Below are 17,084 nucleotides of genomic sequence, written 5' to 3'. Positions count from 1 at the left end.
TCCCTAAAACCAGCACATGTGAAGATCAGATGCATGTGTAAACAAAATCAGAGTGAGAGAATTTTTAGAACTCGTTACAGAGATTAATAACGAGCAGTCGGCTCAACTGGAGCTCCAGGGGTTTTCATAACCATCTTCAGCCATTTCAAGAAGAAGCCACTTTGGTGTAAATCTCATTTTACAGGAATACATCACATAAATAGTCAAGTGGTCAAGTTCAAAGAACACAAGTGTGGGTATCTGGACGGGACAGATGAGCTGCTTTACAGCTGAAATGGAAGTTTTTGCAACACTTTAAGGTGTCCTTGTTACAAGTTACATGTACTTACTATTATAATTATGAATTATGCATAATTACATGCAAGTAACCCTTAGCCAAACCCTAACCATACAGTTAGTACATGTAGTTAATTAATATTAATCAGTACGTAAATGTATAATTCATGCTACCTCATTTTATTTCAGGTGTGAAAAGTCCTTTACGTTTGCCTCATATATATATAGGTAGCCTCATACAGAATAAAATCAGACATGATCAAAAATAAACAGAAGTATAGGCTGTGCATTAACGCTTCATTGTTTTGCAGTAGAACTGGCCATCTGTTCATGGATCCATTGCATGTATGCATAGGGAAGCTTAGCACAAAACTAATCGTGCAGGTTGCTATTTGAATCTGAATTTACCCACAAAATTTCTTACACAATGGTAAATGCAAGCACACAGGAATTTAAACCCAATAAGCACAGATAATTTGCATACTACTGAATTATTTATTTGTGAATGAGGTAATGATGGATACAAATATTCAAAACATTGAATAAAATCTGACTTGATCAAACATAAATAAAAGATTCACTGTGCATTAATGCTTCATTGTGTTGAAGCTGTAGAATTGGTCGTTTCTTCACGTCTTTTTGATGCGCATTAAGGAATTGAATATATAGATATAATTTAATTTAATTTCCATTTTTAATTTTTTTTTTAATGCAATATCCCAAAAAGCAGATAAAAATTGGTGGATTGAAGCATATTTACATAAAGAAGAAAATCAGATAAAATAAAAGATTTGCTGTGTGTTAACGCTTCATTGTGTTGCAGCTGTAGAGTTGGCTGTTTGTTGGTGGATCCACTGCAGGTAGTTGGAGACGCGGGTGTAAATGCCGTAGGACCCTGGTCGGGCACAGCCTTTGCCCCAGCTCACGATGCCCAGCAGGAAGGTGGTGTTCCTGTAGTGGGTCACCAGAGGCCCACCGCTGTCCCCTTTACACGAGTCCTGCTTGCCCTCGATGTAACCGGCGCAGAACATGTTGCTGGTGAGTGCCACGTTGCTGATCTCGATGCACTCCTGTGAGCGGATGCGGGGCACCAGCAGGCGGCGCAGTAAGCGTGACGTGGGCCCGTCCTCGCTGCGTTTGCCCCAGCCGCTGACCGTGTGCTTGCTGACGGCCCACAGCTCGCGCTCGGCCGTGTCTCGCAGCGGCAGGCAGACGGGGACGGCGTAGGTGCTGTAGACGATGGGTTTGCGCAGACGCAGCAGGGCGATGTCGTTGTCGGAGGTGCTGGAGTTGTAGTTGGGGTGCTCGAGCATCTGCTCCACCTGGATCACCTGTTCTGTGCCTTCGTCCACCTGAATGTCATGCTCACCTGCGTCACAGACAACACAGACAATAGAGCTGGCACTAAATAGTGTGCTGCAGCCAGAACGTGATTGGTTACTGATGTTCCTGTGGGTTCTTATGATGGGGTTTTCATTTTAAGGGTAAAAGGTACTGCAAAAAAAAGCTTATCTTACTTAGTATTTTTTGTCTTGTTTCTAGTCAACTAGGGTTAGGGTTTTAGGGTTATCACTAAAATTAATTTGACTGTTCACATGAAGTTTGGCATTTTCACAATCTGTTCTGAGTTTGACCGTACCTGCGACTATATTGAGAAACCTGACATTGAGTTTTTCCAAACAGTGGGCGGCGGTGAGGATCCAGGTGGGTTTGTAGATCACACCTCCACAGAAACCCTTCTGACCGTACTTTAGCAACACCTGTCCATCAACACACACACACACACACACACACAGATGTTTGATGGTAAAGTACAGTATGAACTGTGAACAGATGGATTCTGTGATGGTTACCTGCCAGGGACAGTGTCCTTTAGGACATTCAGCTCCACCAACGATACGAGATCTCGCATCATCCTTAGGATTCACAGCAGCACCTGGCCCCTGAAGAAGAGGAACCTTCCCACACGGAAAAGCCTCTGTAAAGGAGCGTTTAAAATACTTTACATACCAACTCCATGCTGAAGTCATTATATGACAAACAGTGTTGGGTAAAGTTACTTTAATGCATTACATTATTGCGTTACTCCCTAAAAAAGTAACTATTTACATTACTTAGTTACTTTTTGGCATTACAATACTTTTGCATTACTTTTTAAATCTGGGCTGGGCTTGCTTGTTTATTTTTAATATAAAAAGTTATATTTATGATGAACGTAAAAGCCCTTTCACACCAAAGGTGAAATAAATATTCCTCAGGCTGAAGGAAAAGTAAATACACATCTGTACAGTAGAACGCAGAAGAATCAGTGCGGTTGAATTGGATCATCGGAGGTCAGCATCAAAGACATCGCTTAATAAAATTGTATTAAATACCTAAAGGATATTTGTGTTGTTTAACATTTAATTATTGCAGATTTGCCTAAAATTTTGAGTTGCATTTCAGGTTTTTTTATTCGTTTTGAGGAATACTGAATCTTTTTTTTTTTTTTTTTTTTCGCATGTGAGATAAATTCAAGCATGTTCACATTTATTATAGAACTACAGGAACATCTTACTGCTGATTTCTCTCAACATGGGCACAGGCATTACTTATTTGAAAAGTAACTTAAATATTATCAAACAGATAGTTCCAGTCCTTGATTCTGATTGGCTGAGCCAAGTTCAAAGCTGTTGTGAATTACTCTACAATGTAACAAACACCTTTGTTTACATTTGTGTGTTGCTCGGCAACCACTTTGTAGCAACCACAACTGATTCTGAGGAGCTACGTTATCTGGTGGAAGAATACTGTTGTTATTATCATCACTACACTTTATTTGCTTTGTTTAATTTTGTGAAACCGTACTGCATATATGGAATAACCATTTTATAAAAGTAATAATCCCCGTGAAGCCATGGTTTACAGTGAATTAATAACAGCTATAACTCCGCTTCATGCTGTACCTAACAACGTCCCTCAGCTGTTATAAATTCACTGTAAACCACAGCTTCACAGGGATTATTCCTTTAGTAATGCCTTACTTTACTGGTTACTTGTAATGCATTATCCCCAACAACATGAAGACATTGAATGCTAAACAGATGATTCTGAATCTCTGCGGCTGCCAGTTATCTGTGCGTTCTGTAATTTTCTCACCTTTTGTCAGGCACTTCTGACCATCTGACCCTAAGGTATATCCATCAGCACAGGAACAGCTCCGCTGAGCATCCTTCTCCGTGCAGAAGTGCTCGCAGCCCCCATTATTATAAAGACAGGAGTCAGGGATGTCTTTCATCTCTGAGGAGTGAAAGGAAAAACGTGTGCTTGGGCCTGAATCAGGAATTTGTTTGTTCTTTAACTTCAAGGACGTGACGTTACCACATTTCTCTTTCTGAATGCCAAACCCAGACAAGTTTCGTGTATAGTTTTGAAGCATAGATCACTTAACTAACTATACTCTATGAACTATTATCAACTATGACACTAAAGCTATTTTAACATGTAACAAGTGAAACATTCCCCACAGGAAGTTACATCGTTTGGTCCCATTTAAATGATACAAATAGATACATTTTCTAGTTTTCAAACCAGGCTCAATCATAATTAAAGAGGTGTCTGTATTTATTCACTTTGGCTAAGTCGAAAATTTTGTTGCACAATATTTGGATAGTCCACTTTAGACATTCTAAACTCTTAAAAATAAAGGTGCTTCACGATTGCATAGAAGAACCTTTTTGTCTAAATGGTTTCCTAAAGAACCTTTAACATCCAAAGAACCTTTCTGTTTCACAAAAGGAAAAAAGAAAGAGATGGTTCTTTAAAGAACCTTTGACTGAATGGTTCTTTTGAGGCATCGCTGTGAACACCTGTCTGCTAACCGTCATGGATTTGCAACCACATGTCGGCTAACTCTCATTCACTCTGATGTTCTCACCCTGCTCACAGTTGCGTCCGCTGAAGCCCGGCGAACACAGACACGTGTAGGATTCTGCGTTCTGGATCGAGCAGAGCCCATTATTCTCACATGGATTTGATGCACAGTGATCTTTAACTGCAGACGACCACAAACATTCATCTTAATCACAGACAATGTCATGAAGATGAATGACTTTCACAAAACAATCTCAAAATCTCACCATTGTAGATCTTCCAGAACTCATTCTGTGTGGAGACATTAGTTAGACGTTTGCTTGCACTCAACTAATAAAATACACAACTTTAACAAAGACTTGAGCAAGTTTAACATCACATTACTACAGTATCATTACTGCAAAAAAATTATTTTCTTCATTAGTATTTTGTCTTGTTTTCTTGTATAAATATCTACAGATTCTGGAATTAAGATGCATTTACTTGAGAAATCAAATGATTTAAGATATTATAAGCCTAGTCCCAGATTAAAGTGTAAATCCGAGCTGTTTTAACTGAAAGAAAACTGCACCGACTCAAAATGCACACCAGTAATGTTTTTTTTTTCTAAGGCACGTTAATATAAAATTACTTAAATGTCCTAATTGAACTCTTGCCTAGTCCTGGCTAAGTCTTAGCCCTGTCTGTGAAACCAAGCCATTGTCTTGTTTATCCAAATTTGATTAGTTTTTGCCTTAAACAAGTACAATATCAGCCAATGGAGTGAGACAAATATTCTTGTTTAGACTTTGAATTAAGGATTTTTTTTTTAGCAAAAACTAACAAAACTTGGGTGATATTTTCAGAAAACAAGGTATTTTACTTAAATGCATCCTGATTCAAGACTTTTTAGATATTTAGTGTAGTGGATATCAAGCCCAGCACAATGCCATCAGTCACTGAACGTGTGTGTGTGTTTGTCACATGTAATACTGACGGTGGCCTCCGCGTGTTCAAACACCTCTCGCGCCTCCTCATACGAACATTTCTCCTCCAGACACTCCCTCTCCAGATTGCCCATCTTCAGCTCCTCAAACCAGCCCGAGTTCGCCCGCTTAGTCCGGATCAAACCCCCATGAGCCTCGTCCTTCCCCACAAACACTGAGCAACACAAGACTGTGCTGTTATCACCAACAACACTCTTATTATACACACATTATAGCACCGAATCCAGCAGTGGATCTGTAGTTGGTTTAGTTACCTGTAGCAGAATGACAGCTGTAAAGACCCAAGAGGACGTAAAACCCTGACAGGAGACTCATGTTGAACAGCGGTTCGGTGTGTATCTCTGCTCCAGGTTCAAAGGTCTGAAGTCTAAATACTCTCCACCCCTCAGAGTCTACAAGCCCTCCCTTACTGAAGCACAGAGATGCCAGGACACACAGCATTTGAAAGAGTTTATTTGTGTTTATGTATGTGCATGTGCCAGTGACACATAATATAACTTTTACATTCTGCAATCTTTTAGTATACTCATTTACATGTGTCTTTATGCGTCTTTAAAGGTGAAGTGTGCTTGCAAACTAAACTGCATTGAATTCTGCTGTTTTCCAGTGCCTGTGCCTCCAAGTCCAGCCCAAACTCACATGATTGGTTAGATGGTGACATGTCGGCCACTCAAACAGATCAATGTTTTAGGAATTAGGGGGCGTTCACACTAAACACTTTTTTTCCTTCCACTGCCATACTTTTCCATTGTTTAAAGGGTTCATGACACGAGAAATCTAATTTGCCTTGATCTTTTGGCACAAAAGAGGTCTTCATAGAATTAAAACATTCTGCAAGTTTCATAGCTTAATTCATAGCTTGATTTTGCTTTGTAAACAAGGCACAGTGTCATGGAGAGTCACACAGAATAATTTGTTGAAAGATGACATCACAGACCAAAGTAAATTAAATTACCATTTACATTTTTAATCTTGTTGTCGAAACAGTTGCAATAGTGAGGGGCATTGATACAGTTTCCTATGCAGTGAATGTCAGCCAATCATAACAAGCCTTAAAGGACACGCCCCTTAAAACAGGCCACATCAGAGAGAGGGTCAGAATGAGGGTTGAAAACTTCCCTCATATTTATTTGTTTTCTTGTTCAAAAAACTTTATCAACATTGTAAGTAAAATTAACATTAAAATAATGTAAAAATCTATGTCATGACACATGCCATCATCTCGGGTCTTTTGCAGCGTCTTGTCCATGACAGGCTTTTCTAAAAACGCATGCTCTAATTAAAAGTTAAGCTTTTAAAAACGAGACCTGTTGTTTTCCCCATTCCACTGCCCTGAAATCTGAACACACTTCACTTTTAACAACATTTACGAACTCTTGAATTCATGCAGTGGCTACAGTCTTCATGATCCACTCCACAAAGACAGACACGCGCGTGTAGATGCCGTAGAAGTCAGCGCGTGCACAGCCTTTGCCCCAACTCACGATCCCTGTCAGAAACCATGTGTTCTTATAGCGGGTGACCAGTGGCCCTCCGCTGTCCCCCTGACAGGAGTCTCGGCCGCCCTCGATGAAGCCGGCACACAGCATGTTCCTGGTCACCTTAAGCCCAGACTTTGCCTTGCACTCGTCTAAAGAGACCCTCGGCACATCCAGCCGCTGAAGAACCGGAGACGGCGGACCGGACTGCGACATATGACCCCATCCGCTGACGGTGGACATGCGAATGGCTCCAATGGTGCGTCCGAAGGTGCCGTTAACGGGAGGAAGGCAGATGGGAATAGCGAAGGCGTCAAGCCTGACGGGGCTGAGCAGACGCAGCAGGGCGATGTCGCTGTCAGCGCTGGTGTGGTTGTACCGCGGGTGGATGAACACTTTAGACACTTTCCTCGTCTGTTCGGTTCCTTCGTCTTTCCCACGAAGGTGTTCACCTGCAGCAGAAGACAAAATGAGACCGAGAGAGAAGATACTAGGTCTACACTTGTGCTGTGGGAGGAGGAACGTCAACAGAACCAGCGTTATATAGAACTAGCAGAATTGTGGAGAGCAAAATAAGCAAGTATGCAACACAGCTACCGGTTGAATCCACTGCCTTTTTGGTTGTCAACTGGGAGAAGTCAGTTTTCAATCTAGAGTTTCTCAATTCTAAATCAGAGTTTGACAAACGTGCATCTGCAGTAACTCCCGAAGACAAACCAGATAATGAGTCATTTCTTACCCACTGTTACTTGTAAGATGTTTGGATCCTTTTCCCAAATGCAGTGAGCTGCGGTGAGAATCCATTGGGAATCTAGAATAACAGCACCGCATTTATACTGTTCCTTATGCAGTAGTAAAGCCTGTGGAGGAGACGCACACGAACAGAAACATTGAGAAAACACCAAACGAACAGAATTGAAGAACAGATGGATTCTGATGAAAATATGCTCCTGCAAAAAAAGGTTCTTTTGTGGAATCTATGGTTTCATGAAGGGAAAGGAAAATCTATGGAATCTTCCCATTGGACAAAAAGTTAATAAGATTAACAAAATGTTAAATGCACTAGAAATGGTGTCTCTGAAAGGTTCTTTGGGAAACTGAAAATTGTTCTTCTGCGGGAACACTGCCAACACTTTGGAAGCTGTGTCCAGAGAAACGAACATGCTGTTCATCTGATTTCCTCATGAATCCTCACCTGCCACGGACAATGTCCTTTAGGACACACGTCACCCTTCACTATCCTCGGACTCACACCTTTCATCACAGTCCTTCCACACGGGAATCGATCTGAGCACATGATGAGAAACACAACATGAGTTTACATCAACAGCACTATGGCCTTACAGCACAAACACAAGGATTTTAGAGTCATCCACCAGAGCATTCCTCTAGCTTAATCAGTAGATCATGTTGACATCCGTGCTAATGTCATGGGTTCGATTCCCAGGGAATTAATGCATGAACTGATCAAGTGTACACCTTCAATGCAGTGTAAGTCAATTTGGATAAAAGCATTTAACAAATGCATTAATGTAAACATATCCAGCACATTGATGTGCATTGGAGATCAAAATATGAATCATCTCCAAGACACTTATCTAGTAACAAACTAACATATTACATCTGCAAGTTCTGCAGTTTGCAGCATATTTAATGCTCAATGTTTTAATTTTCTGTATGCATGACCAGCTACATGTCAAAGTGTGCAATATCGACCCACAGTACAGTGGGTGACACTGCATCCCACAATGCAATGTGCTTGACTTGACCCTCTATTTCTAATCAGCAGTGATAGCGATATTGGCTTTTCCTGATTTATTACGTCACACTGCAAAATGTTCAGACACTTGTGAAGAAAACCAAACATTGCAGATGCTAAATATCATTATTTTTTAGCTGATAACTGCACGCTGCTCTGTGTGTATGTTGTTGTATAATGCACACTGTTTCACATATTCCAAGTGTAGGCAGTGGACAGTATTTTGGCTAAGACGTCTGTGTTTGCGGACTGACCCTGCGGCACACAGCTGCTGTTGTCTGAGTGTAGTGTGTATCCAGGGGCACAATCACAGCGATGGGTCGAATCACTGATTTCTACACAGAAGTGCTCGCAGCCACCATTCCTGTACAAACATCCGTAGGAAGTGGGTGGAAATATTTCTGTGGGACGTACGACAGGATTAACAAGAGTAGATACTCATTCTGCAGATCTTTGTGTTGTGTTGTCATGATTGTGTGTTACCTTTGTCACAGTGTCGCCCCTCAAAGTTCACAGGACAGATGCAGATGTATGCGTTTATCTGATCCACACATGTGGCTCCGTTCTGACACGGTCCCGACTGACAATGATCCACTTCTGAAGAGCCAAACCAGATTCACACAGATTTACAAGATCTGAGGACATTTGTGCAAACTCACTGTCAGGCCGTTTCTATACAGTCTGAGGAGTTCTGCATGGTTCTTAGCTCGTTGCTATGCAGTTTTTAATTAAACTTACCTTAAATTCATGTGCAACATTTAAAAACTTGTTCAAGATTTATTGTTTTTTTTATATTTAAGTGTTTAGCTATTCATGAAATGTAATTTGTTTTCATGAGATGTGTGTAAACTGCACTTAAAGTTGTTGGTTTACCTGTGTATCTCTTCCAGAAATCTTCCTGAAACACAACAGGAGAGTTCTGTTAGATTTCCTTCAGCTCTTCTACTATTTCTGTGCAGTTGTTAGTTGTTTTGTCTCAATTTCAAACACAAACTTTCATTGATGTCATGAGTGTCTCACTGTGTGACTGACCGAATAATCTGAATTGAGACTGACTCTGAATTATCTGATTTGAAACTGACTTTGAATTACCTGAAGTTAGACTGACTATGAATTGAGACAGATTCTGAAATATCTGGATTGAGACACTTTACGAATTATCTGAATTAAAACTGACTCCGAATTGAGACTGATTCTGAATTGGTCTGAATCAAGACTGACTATGAATTACCTGAAGTAAGACTGATTCTGAATGATCTGACTCTGAATTAAGACTGAATGGTCTGAATTGAGATTAACACCAAATTATCAAAATTGAGACTGACTTTGAATTACTTAAGTTGAGACGGACTCTGAATTGAGACTGATTATGAATTATCAGAATTTAGACTGACTGAATTATCTTAACTTGAACTGTATTATCTTAATGTATTCTGAATAATTTAAATTTAGACTCACTTTGAATTAACTGAAGTACGAGTGGCTCTGAATTGAGATTTATTCTGAATAATAAGAATTGAGACTGACTCTGAATTGGGACTGACTCTGGATTTAGACTGATTCTGAATTATCAGAATTTAGACTGACTCTGAATTATCTTAATTTGGGCTGTATTATCTGAATGTATTCTGAATAATTTGAATTGAGACTGACTTTGAATTACCTGAATTAAGAGTGGCTCTGAATTTAGATTTATTCTGAATATTAAGAATTGAAACTGTCTCTGAATTTAGACTGACTCAGGATTGAGACTGATTCTGAATTATCAGAATTTAGACTGACTCTGAATTGAGACTGAGTCTGAATGGTCTGAATTGAGACTCACTTTGGATTGAGACTGATTATGAATTATCAGAATTTAGACTGACTCTGAATTGAGACTGAATCTGAATGGTCTGAACTGAGACTCACTCTGGATTGAGACTGATTCTGAATTATCAGAATTGAGACTCACTCTAAATGATCTGAACTGATCCTGACTGATCAGAATTAGGAGTGACTCTGAATCAAGCACTACGTCTCTCTGAGCAGATCTTTCTAAAGGTCTTGTTCTCCTCACCAGTTGTTCGGGGACGGTGAAGATCTCTCTGGCCTCCTCATAAGAGCAGATCTCCTCAAGACACTCTCTCTCCAGATTTCCCAGCTTCAGCTCCTCCAGGAAGGAGTTTGCCCGTCGGACACGATGTGTTAATGCCTGGTCTGCCTCAGACTTACTGAGGAAGACTGCAGATGACGAAGAGACCAAGAGTAAATATCAGGCAGACAGTGAGTGAGTGAGTGAGTCTAAATACCCTTATAGTCTCTGCTTTAACATGTAAACATGGATGAGAAACACACAAACACATGACACCATTTTTAAGATCTCCTCTCTCACCTGATGGAAGCCCACAGCACACTGGGACGGCGAGCAGCGTCAGGATCATGTGGCAGAGCTTCATTCTGTTCAGGTTGTACTCCATGATGTTTAAGCTTCAGGTTTAAAGTCCGTAACTCATCGGCTGTGGTCTGGACACACGGTGGGCAAACGGACAGCAGATTGCACAATACTGTGTGTCTGAAGGGGCTCTTTAAATCACCAGGAGATGGAGCCACTGGTGCAGAAACTGAGGAACAGCCTTTCTTCACTTCATTCATACCATGGGTGAGATTTCACACATTCTCTCAACAAAACAGAACGTGACATGAGATCAAACTAGACACAAATATTCAACTGGTTCTTTTAAGTTAGCACTTTAAAACAAAAAGAAAAGCCTGTCAGTATTTTAATGCATTTATTCTTCTTCATGACAACAATCTGCTGTTTAATTAGACTCAGTTCATACTTCGTACAGTAGATCATGAGTACTTATCATTTCAGTCAGTTTTGTTATTTACATTTTTTGGGTGCACTTGATTTTGGATTTTAGGAACCGTATAGGCTACCTTTTAAGAAATGTAAAGAAATCATGCAAAAATTATAATCATCTCATCATTTACTCCCCAGGGTTTCTGCAGTTCTTGAAAAAAGGCCTTAAAAGTTCTTAGATCAGAGCAGAAAGTCTTAAAATGAATAAAGTCAATGGCAGTAAATGTTACTGGAGATGCAAAATGAGAATTTGAAATCTTGTTTTCTTAGAAATTAATTAAAATTAAATAAGCTTAAAACAAAAACAAGTAAATAAGTCCATTGGCAGATATTTGTTCTTTTGATCATTATCTAAAACAAGACTTCATATCTTCTGTGATTTTGCATCTCAAGTAAATGTATCTTGATTTAAAGATTTTTAGATGCTTGTACTGGAAAACAAGACAGAAACACTGAGGAAGAATCAGATGGTTCAGTAAAAGGTAAAAGATATGAGCAGAGATTATGTGTGTGTGTGTGTGTGTGTGTGTGTGGAAATGAATTCAAAATCAATAGAGATCTGGAAGTGTTCTCTCTTAAATACATTTAGAGAATATACATGTGTTTTGTGTTCCTTTCAATTTATTCCTCACATTTTCTGACTTAGACTTAAATTTAAGACCTTAACATTTTTAATTCCTAAATGTACCTTCACAAAACCTGGAGAAACCCTGCTCCCCCACATATCGCTGCAAACCTTTATGACTTTATCTACGTATTTTAATAGATTTTTTTTTTCATTTATTCCAAACTAATGTCAGTGGGGTCCAACGTTGTTCGGTTTCCAATGTTTGACAAAATATATCTCTGCAGAAGACAGAAAGTCATACAGGAGAAACGAGAGCGAGTACATAATGACAGATCGATCATTTTCAGGTGAAGTTTCCTTTGACTGTAATTATTGAACATTCCTCGTCTGACAGCACAGGAGCGTTTGCATAATGAATCATTTATTCTGTTCGGGTTTACAGCTTCTCTAGCTGTCATTTACATAAAACTATAAGAAGCCCTGTGGTTTCCGTCTTGAAATCAGCTCGAGTTTAAACTCTAGCTCAGATCTGCGTGTGACGAGCTGCTTTACATACTTCTGGGGTGTCTGAATGTTAGCTTCTCGACTCGTTTGTTGAGACCACAGAGAGATGCGCGGTTTAAACACAACACACACATTCAGAGCTGCTGCAAACACAGTGACAATAAGACACAGAGAACCATACTCACTGCTTCATCTGATTTCTATCTGAAAAATGAGAAAACACACAAATACAAACACAATAGCATGTTCACAACGGGTCTGGAGTAAGCAGATAAACTTCAACCAAAGACTAGTGTCTTCACAAAAACAGAGGATCATTTAATAATGTGCATATTATACTCACAACTGAATTGTTACATTAAAGACAGAGTCTTAATAAAGTACCTTAAGTTAAATCATTACGCATCATTAAAAAGTTAAATAATGACACACTATATTAGATTAGAAAACAAGGTTTAAGACTAGTCCCAGACTCGAATGTAATTCTGAGATGAAGAAACTTGCACCGACTGATCTTAAATGTCCTAAATGAATTTTGACCTAACCCTGACTTAAACCAGACACAAGTCATTACATTATTATCCAACTGAGACACTTTATCACAGACGCTTTTCATGGAAGCATTTCAAGTCAGATAGTTAAACAAACAAGATAAGTTATATAATTGTTATTATGTTATATTATATAAAGATATGTTTGAGTTTCAAACTCTTAATGAGTGTCCTTGAGCATTTAATGTGCTCCGATATAATTGAGCTTCAGCATGTTCTCACTCAGAGTGACATGTTTACGCCTCAAACACACTAATGAGTGTCTGTGCAGCCTCAGCTGATTAGCATTTACTCAAACTAAAGCAAGCTCAGATCTAATGCCAGAATTATGCAAGTAGGTCACAAAGTGAAAGAAGAGACGCAGGTACAGAGACGAGAGAAACACCTTCCACAGCGCAGGCTGGAAACCACATCTGTGGGCAGCTTTCCTGTACCAGCAGTGTGTGTGTGTGTGTGAGTGTGAGTGTGTGTGTGTGTGTGTGTGTGTGTGTTTGTGTGTGAGTGAGTGAGTGTGTGTGTGTTTGTGTGTGTGTGTGTGAGTGTGTGTGTGTGTGTGTGTGTGTGTGTGTGAGTATGTGTGTGAGTGAGTGAGTGAGTGTGTGTGTGTTTGTGTGTGTGTGTGTGTGTGTGTTTGTGTGTGAGTGAGTGAGTGTGTGTGTGTTTGTGTGTGTGTGTGTGTGTGTGAGTGTGTGTGTGTGTGTGTGTTTGTGTGTGAGTGAGTGAGTGAGTGTGTGTGTGTGTGTGTGTGTGTGTTTGTGTGTGAGTGAGTGAGTGAGTGAGTGAGTGAGTGTGTTTGTGTGAGTGAGTGTGTGTGTGTGTGTGTATATATGTGTGTGTGTGTGTGTGTGTGTGTGTGTGTGTGTGTGTGTGTGTGTGTGTGTGTGTGAGTGAGTGTGTGTGAGTGTGTGTGTGAGAGTGAGTGAGTGTGTGTGTGTGTGTGTGTGTGTGTGTGTGTGTGTGTGTGTGAGTGAGTGTGTGAGTGAGTGAGTGTGTGTGTGTGTGTGAGTGTGTGAGTGTGTGTGTGAGAGAGAGAGTGTGTTCGTGTGAGTGAGTGAGTGAGTGAGTGTGTGTGTGTGTGTGTGTGAGTGTGTGAGTGTTTGTGTGTGAGTGAGTGTGTGTGTGTTTGTGTGTGAGTGAGTGAGTGTGTGTGTGTTTGTGTGTGTGTGTGTGTGTGTGTGTGAGTGAGTGTGTGTGAGTGTGTGTGTGAGAGTGAGTGAGTGAGTGTGTGTGTGTGTGTGTGTGTGTGTGTGTGTGTGTGTGTGTGTGTGTGTGTGTGTGAGTGAGTGTGTGAGTGAGTGTGTGAGTGAGTGAGTGTGTGTGTGTGTGTGAGTGTGTGAGTGTGTGAGTGTGTGTGTGAGAGAGAGAGTGTGTTCGTGTGAGTGAGTGAGTGAGTGAGTGAGTGTGTGTGTGTGTGTGTGTGAGAGTGTGTGTGTGTGTGTGTGTGTGTGAGTGAGTGTGTGTGTGAGAGAGAGAGTGTGTTCGTGTGAGTGTGGAGCAGCCCATTCTTTCAGTCCAGTGGCTCGACTGAGAAGAGAAGAGAAGAGAAGAGAAGAGAAGAGAAGAGAAGAGAAGAGAAGAGAAGAGAAGAGAAGAGAAGAGAAGAGAAGAGAAGGCACACACACAACACACTGAATCCTCAGACCAGATGCAGATCTGGAGAAGTGTGTCACTGCATCACTGATGAAAATATCAGTTTGAAATCAAGAAAACACACTCATCCTAATCTTAGATGATTTGAGGGGGGGCACATTTTCGAACGAGTCATTCAGAAACGCACCTCCACAGTTAGTGTTGGTCAGGATCTCCTCCGTCACGTCATTCTGAAAGCTGTAGGCAAGCTAGAGGAACATCTGGGTAGTTTTGTTTCTGATCGTATGGGGTTTTCTAAACTTTTGTGTAGCAGGCGAGTCCCAGAGACTCCACAGCGCTCTGATGAACCTGATGATGATTTTTTGTAAATCATCTGAAAGCTGAATAAATCATCTCTCCAGTGATGTCTGGTTTGTGAGGAGGACAATATTAGAAAAATCTGGAATCTGAGGGAGCAAAAATAACTAAATATTGAGAAAATCATCTTTAAAGTTGTTCAAATGAAGTTCTTAGCAATGCATATTACTAATCACAAATGAAGTTTTGATATATTTACGGTAGGACATTAACAAAATATCTTCATGGAACATGATCTTTACTTAATATCCTAATGATTTTTGGCATCAAAGAGAAATGTATAATTGTGATTCATTTCTACAAATATTCGTCTGTGACACTGATGACTGCTTCTGTGCTGCAGAGACACTGTAAAAACAGTGAATCTTACTTTGAGAGCATTTATTTATATTTATATATATATTTGCATTAGGATATTATTTTCATGACAATTAAACACATTTAACATGGAAATTGTCATTAATGTAATGTAAAAAAAAAAAGTATTTTAGTAAAACATTATTCTTTCATGTTTTGAGTAATAATGATGTTATCTATGCCATGTATTTTATTGTGCTGTGATTATATTTGTTCAACACTTGTGTTAATGTATAATATAAATACATTTACCTTCTAAATGTAGTATGAAAATAAAATTATTAAATAAAAATGCACATATTGTATGTTATATATATATATATATATATATATATATATATATATATATATAGACTGCTGTTCAAAAGTTTGGGGTCAGTAAGATTTTTTATGTTTTTAAAGAAGATTCTTCTGCTCATCAAAGCTGCATTTATTTGATTAAAAATAGACAAAAATACAGTAAAAATTTTTAATATTATTCAAATTTAAAATAACTTATCTATTCATTGTTTAAATAAATAAAAGGACAGAATTTATTCAGAATAGATTTTTCTAACAATGTAAGTCTTTACTGTCACCTTTTATCAATTTCCTTTTATCAAACTCATCTTTGCTGAATAAATAACATTTCTGTTTTGCTGTGGTAAATCTTGAGTGCTTTGGAGAACAAACTCAAGCTAAGTAACTTTTTAAAAAGATATGAAATGTTGAGAGAAATCAGGAGTACAATGTTTCTGTAGTTCTAGAACAAATGTGAACATGCATTAATTCATCTCACTCACAAATTAAGAACAGATTCATTATCCTTCAGAATGAATAAAAAATGTAAAATGCAACTCATACTGAAACAACATTATACAACAATTATTAAATATCATTAATGTTAACAAGAGCTCTTTACATCACACTACAACAAATAACTAACAATAACGACAAAACAACAACAAATGATGAATGATGTCAGCAAACAGCAAAACGTTAACCCTTTAACAGTACACTGAAAAAAGGTTTAACTTAGTATTTTTGTCTTGTTTCTAGTCAAAATATCTAACAATTCTTGAATCAAGATTTATTTAATAGATAAGTAAAATTCCGTCATTTTTAAAAATGTAAAAAAAATTATATATATATATGTGTGTGTGTGTGTGTGTGTGTGTGTGTGTGTGTGTGTGTGTGTGTGTGTGTGTGTGTGTGTGTGTGTGTGCGTTTTTTGATTAAATAATAACAAAGAATATGAATAACAAAATAAAAAAACGTGATAACAATAAAAAACATGATTTTCGAAAATTAAAAAGTTATTTGTTTTTGTAAACACGCACACACACACACACACACATACACATACATAAAATAATGTAATAATCAGTAATTCAAGTCAATGCACGTTTGTTTTATAGCACATCTGTTTCAAAGCAGCTTCACAGTAATAAACAGGAAAGTACAGTATCTTCGACTGTAATTAATACTAAAGAATAATTTGTGTACGCTATGGCAATTTTTTTGGCAACACAAAATATGCCTTTATAAATGTTGATCTTACTGTAAATAGTTCGTGAATAATTGCATACTAAGCGCATAATCATTGTTAAAAAAAAAAGCTCACCGGAAGTACATGATATATAACATACAAAAACACGTCACTTGATGGCATATTCATATGCATGTTAACATTAAATCGCATATGTTTACTGTGTTAATGAAATAAAATAACTTAAAGTTAGTGATGTTCCACACAGACACATAAAGACGAACGCCGATTCATTGATGACAGAGAACTAATCTAACATCTTATATTTATACACAAACCTCAGTTTACCAGCTATATTGTTCGGTTAACCATGACGTAATGTGTCGAAAACAGTCATGAAAAGACCACCGATGAGATAACTGTTACATATCGATTATCGATTACTTTTGACTTTTACTGGAACCAAAACGTTGGGAAACATTGCATTCATTCT

General features: G+C 38.7%; 2 protein-coding genes across 2 annotated transcripts; both read right to left on the bottom strand.

Annotated features, from left to right (window-relative positions):
- Positions 1-1,018: 1,018 nt before the first annotated feature.
- On the bottom strand, positions 1,019-5,491 carry LOC132143321 (coagulation factor VII-like). The gene is made up of 8 exons (XM_059553443.1): positions 5,369-5,491; positions 5,105-5,268; positions 4,395-4,419; positions 4,193-4,309; positions 3,415-3,555; positions 2,130-2,254; positions 1,916-2,036; positions 1,019-1,645 (listed from the first exon to the last, which is right to left on the bottom strand). The coding sequence occupies exons 1-8, from the start codon at positions 5,427-5,429 to the stop codon at positions 1,086-1,088; spliced, it is 1,314 nt and encodes a 437-aa protein (XP_059409426.1). The 5' UTR covers positions 5,430-5,491; the 3' UTR covers positions 1,019-1,085.
- A 724-nt stretch (positions 5,492-6,215) lies between these two features.
- On the bottom strand, positions 6,216-10,903 carry f7l (coagulation factor VII, like). Its single transcript, XM_059553444.1, has 8 exons — positions 10,726-10,903; positions 10,411-10,574; positions 9,225-9,249; positions 8,835-8,948; positions 8,606-8,752; positions 7,788-7,879; positions 7,332-7,452; positions 6,216-7,044 (listed from the first exon to the last, which is right to left on the bottom strand). The coding sequence occupies exons 1-8, from the start codon at positions 10,808-10,810 to the stop codon at positions 6,497-6,499; spliced, it is 1,296 nt and encodes a 431-aa protein (XP_059409427.1). The 5' UTR covers positions 10,811-10,903; the 3' UTR covers positions 6,216-6,496.
- Positions 10,904-17,084: the final 6,181 nt, after the last annotated feature.

This window comes from Carassius carassius, chromosome 7, assembly GCF_963082965.1.
Source record: "Carassius carassius chromosome 7, fCarCar2.1, whole genome shotgun sequence".
Lineage (NCBI taxonomy): Eukaryota > Metazoa > Chordata > Actinopteri > Cypriniformes > Cyprinidae > Carassius > Carassius carassius.
The sequence above is the reverse complement of the archived record's forward strand: the minus strand, read 5'-3'. Positions and strand labels throughout refer to the sequence as shown.